The 8,596-nt window shown below is 37.9% G+C and overlaps 1 protein-coding gene across 3 annotated transcripts in view; it reads left to right on the top strand.

Moving 5' to 3' along the window:
• Positions 1–8,596, top strand: part of arhgap23a (Rho GTPase activating protein 23a) — a 306,389-nt gene that overhangs the window by 229,345 nt on the left and 68,448 nt on the right. For all 3 annotated transcript variants that reach the window (XM_048614508.1, XM_048614509.1, XM_048614510.1), the window contains 3 exons: positions 216–268; positions 5,881–5,975; positions 8,446–8,570. In XM_048614508.1, the coding sequence (XP_048470465.1) occupies positions 216–268; positions 5,881–5,975; positions 8,446–8,570 (273 nt within the window). The remainder of the gene's footprint in view (positions 1–215; positions 269–5,880; positions 5,976–8,445; positions 8,571–8,596) is intronic.

The following is an 8,596-nucleotide window of genomic DNA, read 5'->3' as shown; positions in this document are numbered from 1 at the left end:
AGGGCCTCCATGTCCTCAGTCTTGCAAAGTTTACTCCCACATTGTTTGCACACACCCACATTTTCTATGCCTCCCTGTATGTATTAGATCCATTCTGTGGAGAATTGTGAGATAAGTGATGTCAACCAAACATTTCAGAATGGTTGATCATCCTTTCTTCTTGCTTCTGAACTGGTGCTAGGAGATTACATATATTTCTTGTTATTTCTTATTAGGACACAAGTTCAAGACTGATCGAAGTAAAATTAAAAGAATACAGAAACCAGAGGTAATGAAATCAGTTAGATATTGAATTATTTGATAATGTCTTGTTTATGATACAACTGATCAGAATTTTTTGTCGTCTGCTGCTGAGTTAGAGAATGACTATCTTGCTCCCAGTCAGCTTGTTCACTGCAGCCTTTATCCTTGTTAATCAAGGACATTTCAGAAATGTTTAATACTCAAAAGGATACGAACACTGCTGTAAATCATTTTTCCGAACTGGAATTTTTTTTGGAACAATGTTGAATTCAATACATTCCTTATCTGTAATTATCTTTTGGTCTGGTACTAATTTTTCACAGTATCTTTTTAAAAGTTGATATCAATTGAACTGCTAAGCATATGCTGAAAAGACGTGAATTTCTTTACAGTGTTCAAATTCCATATATCTTTCCCTTGAAAGTTGGTTGCTATCTGTATTTATGTGCACATTATAACCACATGTAAAGTGTTATTGGTGGTGCTGTTGTGGTTTTATGTGATGACTGTGTCATTTTGATACTATTTTAAAAAGGAGAAATTCCAAAAGGAAATATTTTGAATATTTACCAGAATTTGGCAAACTTCCTTTGGTATTCAAACATTATACAGTACCATATTTGGTCTATCAGTAGAAGTTGTATTAGAGCTAATACTAGTGCCAAAATATTAGGAGGTGAAGACTCTAAGCCCTTAAAAATGTTTAAATTTCTAAAAAAAAAAGGCTGGTTTCAGTATATCATCAGTAGATGTTGGACTTCTTTCAATGGACCACAGGAGCTTGAGGAATGACCTTATAGAGGTTTATAAAATCACGAGGGGAATAGATAAAATGAATAGCAAAGGTCTTTTCCCTCGGGTGGGAACATTCAAAACTAAGAGCATATTCTTAAGGTGAGAGCATATTCTTAAGGTGAGAGAAGAAAGATTTAAAAGGGACCAGAAGCAACTTTTTCACAGAGAGGGTGGTTAGTATGTGGAATGAATTGCCAGAGGAAGTGGTGGATGCAGGTACAATTACAACATTTAAAAGACATTTGGTTAGGTACGTGAATAGGAAAGGTTTAGAGACTTATGGGCCAAACGCAGGCAAGTGAGACTAGTTTAGTTTTGGAAACATGGTCAGCAGAGACGAATTGGACTGAAGGGTCTGTTTCTGTGTTGTATGACTCTGACTCTATAAGTTAAGTAGTTCTACAGAAACACAGTGCCGTTATTTTGTTCTTCTGACCTTCCTACACTAAAGGTGTTGATTATCTTTCTGGGTAGGTTTCCCAGGCACTGTATGCTTATGACACTATGCCCATTTCTTTTGTGCAGTCCTGATTTTATTACAATGGATTTTGAGCCTGATTTGGTGGTACTCTGGCATTCATACAGCACATTTGTAGCAAAGGTTTGATGGGTAGGAATCTGGGATCAAACCAGATCAGTTGCAGGACAAGGTATTGCTTTTCACTCTGAAATCAAATAACCAGACTCAGACTGAAAATTAAGCTTGGCCCTTTCCTTAACCAATTAAGCTGCCGAAGAGTCTGTCATATCCTGATTCTTTTAGAAATCATAAATGGTAACTTTGTTTACAAACTAATGTTTAATTTTACTTGATGGATCTTACAATAGCGCTGTTTTGATTGGGGATGGTTATTTGCTGTGTAATGGGCAATATTTAGGCCTCTGTTGACACCCAGACTCGGATTATTGTCTGCTTATTATTATATTCCACAAATGGAACCTTGCTGAGCCCAAATTCATTGTGTTTCCTACAATTTTCAGAAATAGGTACTGTTACAACTGAGGCTGGAGGACTGTTTCATTGCTGTAGTCCCTCAAATCCGTGGGTTGTACCATCAAAAACCATACTTTTCCATTTACCGAGATGACCAATTAGATGCCACTATGCCAGCTTTTTAAACAAAAGGGCCTTTCAACTAGTGTGGGATGTTATGGAGTCTGTTGCTTTGATATACTGGCACATTTCAAGTCATTATTTATACACAGTTACCTTTGAAGTCTTCAAGACACAGCTTGCTCAGGAATTACCATCTTGGAATTCTTTCAATCAGTCTTTCAAATATGTTTTACCCTGAACTCATGGAGAATCTTCCTCTCAGAAACAAGAGAGATCAGCTGGGTAAAGCAGGCTGACCTAAATTCCGAAACAAAAACAGAAATTGCTGGGAAAACTCAGCAGGCTTAGCAGATTCCGTAGAGAGAAAGCAGATTTCATAGTTTGGATCTAGCGACTCTTTGTTAGAACAGACACTACTTGTTCCCTCCAATTCAGCTTGTCCTGAACAAGCCTTTCTCCAAATTGACTTGTTTATGGCAGGATTTCCTCCAATACAGATAGATAAAGCAAGAACATCTCTGAGTTAGTCACTGTTCAGAAAAATCTACAGCAAACCAAGCAGTTATCACCAGTCATATGATTTCTAGGTAGCCTTGTAAAGAAAAATCTCAATGTCCACATTGAAGTTTAAGTGGCCTCATTTAAAGCAACTACTCCACACTGGTCCACAAAGGTTGAAATAAATTCCTTTTTTCTCATAATCCTTCAAAATTTAAGTCCTCCAAACAATCAAAGTTTTGGCGAAGATCTGTAGCTCGGGTTGGGGGTGAAGTTGTTGACTTACTCGCTGAGCTGGCTTGTTCTCGTTCAGATGTTTTGTCACCGTGCTAGGTGACAACATCAGTGGAGCCTCCGATGATACGGTGTTATTCTGCCCCGCTTAGAATTTATACTGTTTGGTCCACTATGGTGAGTACTGTCATTTCCGTTTTGATCTATATCGGTTTGTATATGGGCTACTATGATTACCATGTCCCAGTTAAACTGATGGCGTTCATTATCTGAGTGTACCGATATTAAGGAGAGCTCATCGTGCCATTTTGCTGCTAGTTGATGTTCATCAATGAAGTAGAATTGATGAAGATAATGGAGTAGAATAACACAGTTTCATTGGATTCCACTGATGATGTCACCTAGCATGGTGACGAAACGTCTGAACAAGAACAAGCCAGCTCGGCGAGCAAGTCAACAGCCCCCTCCAAACAATATTAAATGTAAAGTGTCTTCACAGCAGCATTTCTCAAAAATTGGCTGTTAGACACTTAGGGATGTCTAAGGCTTTATTTCTTTCCTTTTCCTTCCTTCCATTTTTTTCCCATCCTATAATCACTTTTGTGTGAGCTTTCTGTGTTTGCAGAATAAAAGAGCAATATTTAATACTTGCACGGTAGTAAGTGTGATTGGTTGAGAACTTGTTGTTTTTATTTTACCAACCCAGCTAATTATCATTTTATTTATTGCGATTTTTACTTTTTATGTTCTTGCTCAAAACAGATTCAAAATGTTCACTTGATACATTAAATGCTTCCTTAACCTGCCCTGCCCCCTTTAATGCCTTATATATATATATACATCCCTCTATCATGCATGGCCTTTAGAGTTGTAACTTTTATTTAGACTCTTTCTCCATGTTTTTTCTACCAAAATTCTGTGTATTGAACTCAATCCAGCACATATACCCCCACTCCAGCAACTTATCAATGTCCTTCTGAAGGTTTACACTATTTTTCTCACTGTTTACAATGCTTCCACATTTCATACCATCCACAATTATGCCCTGTACCCCAAGGTCTTGATTGTTAATGCATAATCAGGAAAAGCAAGGGTCTCAACACTGATCCCTGGAGAATTCTATTATAAACCTCTACCCAATCCAAATGACTGCCCTCTGTTTTCACTTGGTAAATTTTGCAACCATATTGCTGCTGTTCCTTTTATTCATGTGCTCTAATTTTGTTCGAATGTTTGTAGTGTGGCACTGTATCAAATGTCTTATGGAAGCCCAAAGTATTATCTTGATCAATTGTTACTTCTTCCAAAAAAAATCCAGCAAGTTAGTTAAAAATAACTTTCCATTAGGAAATTTATACTGGCTGTACTTAAATATTTGTCTATGGTACTATTAATGTTGTCCCAACATATTGGTTCTAGAAATTTTCAACCACCACAATTAAGCTGACTGGTCCGTAGTTGCATGACTTATTCTTGCATCCTGTTTAAATAAGGCATAACGTTTGCAGTTCAGAAGGTGGGTGTGGACTCAATGGGCCGAATAGCCTGGTTCCACACTGTGGGGATACTATGTTTCTATGATCCCTCTGAACCTTCTATATTCAGCCTGACTTTCAAATAAATTTTCAACCTGATATCTGTCATAAGTGCAATTTTTTTCTTTTGAATCTTATCTTCTACCTCTTTTGTCATACAAATATCTGAATTTTCCTTACCTTTCCCAATTGAGGGAATATACCTTAACTGTGCCCGAGTAGTATTATTTTGTTGACCAGGGATTAAGAATACCTTCCTTGGCAGTAATTTTTTATGGCTCTTTTTCTTATTTGATCAAATTATAAGGATATAATCAATCCTTTGCTAGGAGGGGCAAGAAAAAGCAAATTCTACGATAGAACTATTTCTGCTCATGTTGACTTTCTCAATGGTATGGAAAAGAGATGGCTGAGGATACAATGAAGGTCCCACCTTCTCAACCTTGCCTAAGGCGTGGTGACCCTCAGGTAAAACTTACCACCTATCATCTCTCTCTAATGTGAGGGCAGCCCTTGGTCCTCTACGACTATGGCAACATTTCATTCAGGCAGCACATTAAGCACTCACTGGAGGCAGAAGGACCACAGTAGCCCCTTTTTCAACCATGCAGAAGCAGATCACATCAGTTCAAAAAGGAAGGTTGAAGCATTCACAACAATCTCCAACAGAAGTTCCAAGTGGATGATCCATCTTGACCTCCTTTGAAGTTCCCAGCATTACAGATGCCAGTCATCAGCCAATATAGATTTCTCCATGTGATATCAAGAAATGGCTGGAGACACTAGTTATTGCAAAGGCTATGGGTACTGACAACATTCCAGCAATGATACTGAAGACTGGAGGTCCAAAACTTGCTGTATCTCTAGCCAAGCTGTTCCAAGCTGTATGTCCTGCACATAAAAGGCAGGTCAAGTTCAAACAGGTCAATTATGGCCTCATCAATCTTCTCTCAATTATCAATAAAATGATTGCTGGTGTGATCAAAAGTGCTATCAAGAAGCACATGGGAACGCCATCACCTGCAAGACACCCACTTGCTAAAGTCAAACACCATGTACACCTGCAAATGAGTCACCATTCCTACAGTGTGTTGGATCAAGACCCTGAAACTCCCTCATTCATAGAACTGTGGTTACACCTCTCCCAGATGGACTGCAGTGGTTCAAGACAGCAGTTCACCACTATCATCTCAAGGCAATTAAGGATGGGCAGTAAGTGCTGGACCTGCCAGCATAGCCCACATTACTTGAATTAATTTTTAAAAAGGAATAAAAGGTGGGTTACTTTCAAATTGACTGAATTAAACTGTATATTATAGCTAAATAAGCAAAATAATTTAACTGTCTAAATTGAAAGGTTTACTAGTGAATTGGTCAGATTGCCCCATTTCCAAAAATACAGAAATATCCAGGATTGAATTTAAGGCTATGTGTCAAAACACAGGTAAATAATTACTGTACCAGTACTTCAATTTTAGCTTCTTCCATTACTGATATTGTACCTGTATTGCCTTGCAGTCCCGCAAATAACAAGTCTGATTCTTCGCCAAAGGGATCTCGTCACCATGTCACTCGACGTCCACGATCTCCCAGGCAAGATAATGTGAACAAAGGTAATGCAGCTCAACATTGTGTTATCATTGCCACGGGTTTATAACCCATTTAGTGCTACAAATCTCATAGCTTTCCACTCACTTCAGTGATCTACCCTTGTAATTGAACCCTATCTCCATTTATGGTTACTTAAAACAAAGCTTAAACTTACTTTACAATGATTGTACTATTTCTACTTAAGAAATGAGTTTAATTCTGATTTGACAAGCTGAAGGATTTTAATGTAAAGAAAATTATTTTGCCCAGTTTTGGAATCAACCATATGTAATTTGAATTTCCAGTAAGGTTATGAAAGGAAAGCTTGTCGAAAATTTCTCTTCGACAGTTGTTTTGCCATGTTGTGTGCAGCCCTGGCAGGAGCACTGCATGCTATTTTTATTGGAAATTCTTGCTGAAAAATTTAATTGAAGAATCACGGTTCATGGAAGATGTCACAAAGGTCAGGAGAGAAGACTAAATAAATATAACTTAGTTAATACAAAGCATAAAATTTGAGACTGTTTACATTATAGAAAGTGATCAAAGGAAGTGAAAGGTTTTGTGGAAATTTTGAGGTTCTCGCAAAGAATTGAGAAACGGACTTACGTTTATTGAATCCTATAGAGTTTCGTTGTTCTAGTGTTGTTCAGTAGGAATGGGTACATTTTCATTTCCACAGCAGAACTACTAGTGGGGGGAATTGCCAATTGAGCTGTTCTCCTGAGCACCCTAAAGATGTGCAAGTAAAACTCTTGTTTGACTGTATCTGCCAGAGTTAACTAATGCACCAGAGGGCACTCTTGTTTCAAGCACTACAGTGTTTTCATGCTTCTCAAAAATAGACCTCCACAGAGGGGGAAGTAAAATGGAAGAATGCTGCTTCAGCTGAGGACGTTCCTGCACAAAGACTCGTTAGCCGGTCACTTCCCTACCCAGTTAAAAAGTGTTGGATTCCCTGGGAAACAGGGAATAAATGAAAACAGGAAGTTAAAATTGTCTGAAAATCTATAAATTCTTCATTCTGCAATGATTTTAAGTGAAATTTGGGTTAAAAAAAAAAGCAGATACAATTTAACCTATGGCATAATCCTTTTTTAATGTCTATTAGATCCATAAATTCTTTTCAAAATCTGAGAAGGGATGACCTTGTTGGTAGTAGGGATGGCTCTAATCCACTTCCAAACTGCACAGTCTAATTCTTTAAGGTGTTGTCCAGAAATCTATAAAATGTCAACTGGATTCCAAAAACCTGTTTGTGATTCTCTCTTCCTCAGCTCTCGTCAATATGTACTAATGCAGAAGTGTTAGTTGTTAAATTTTAGGTGAATTTTCATAACAATCAAAGCTAGATCTATGGAACTAATTTCTTTGCACATCTTTCAAGGGTTACTTTCTAATCAGTTTTTGTGCTTTCCAGTCAAGTATGCTGCTGGGAAAGCACTTGAGCGATACTAGAGAAGCAGTGCTATCGTAGAATTCATTGCGACTTTTTCTTTGTTACCTCTGCGAGTTTGCTTGTGTCAAAGACCGCTGTAACTACATTTTGCTTGTATTGCAAAACTTAGGATCTTTGGTATATAATGAAAAATAAGTTATTTAAGTTTGTTTTGTTGAAAGTAACAATTAGAAGAAATATTCCATTGTGTTTACAATATTGCTAATATAGTACAACCAGAAGAAATCTCAAGCCTAAACAGAAATTGCTGGAGAAACCCAGCAGGTCTGACAGCATCTGTGGAGAGAAAGCAGAGTTAACAGAGTTGACATTACTTCAAAAGAAATATCATCTCATTCCCCTTCGTTAATTGTCACATATATCACCATAGTAGCACCCTGCAGAGTACTGCCTTTGATTTTAAAACGAATGAATGTCATCATTTTAGTATTTGAGTTTAGTTAGAAAATCACTTGGCTAGTGAATGTACTAATGTCCTTGAGGAAAGGAGACTGCTATCCTTAACTGCTCTGGCCTACAGCAATGTGGTTGATTCTTTACTTTCCTCTGAAATGGCCTAGTAAGCCATTCAGTTGTCTCAATTGCTAGAAAGGAAATCAAATGAAATCAGACAGACAACCTGGCATGAACTAAGGCATCAGCCCTGTCAACCCTATAAAGTTACCCTTGCGAATATTTGGGAGGTGAGTGTCCAAATTTGAGTGAGCTATCTCTCAAACTAGTCATGCAACAGCCTGACATGGTCAGATTCTTAGAATCATACCTAATACACAACATCCCAGACAACACCCACCAGGAAGACAGACCCAGCACAGTGTAATACAGTCAAGAGGGAATGTTCCAGGAGTCCTTAACATTGACTCTGGACCCATGAAGTCTTATGGCACCTGATTAGTCAGTACTCCTACATGTTTAACACCACTTGGAAAATGCACCAATGGTGCAATTACTGACTGAACCTTGCCCATTAAGTAACATACATAAAAGTTATCTGGCTAAGGTTTCTCATTTTGGCTGCCTGTTTCTTTTTCCAGATGAAAGTAGTCTTTCCAAGGACAAGAGTTCTTGGTTGAACATAATGAAGAAAACCAAAAAAACAGTTTCAGGAGCAGCTTTTGGTGTTCGATTAGAAGAGTGTCAACCTGGTATAAATAACAAGGTAATTGGTTGTGTGTGTTTACTAGG

The sequence above is a fragment of the Rhincodon typus genome, chromosome 30 (assembly GCF_021869965.1).
Source record: "Rhincodon typus isolate 14 chromosome 30, sRhiTyp1.1, whole genome shotgun sequence".
NCBI classification, from domain to species: Eukaryota; Metazoa; Chordata; class Chondrichthyes; order Orectolobiformes; family Rhincodontidae; genus Rhincodon; species Rhincodon typus.
This window is presented reverse-complemented; position numbering and strand designations above follow the sequence as displayed.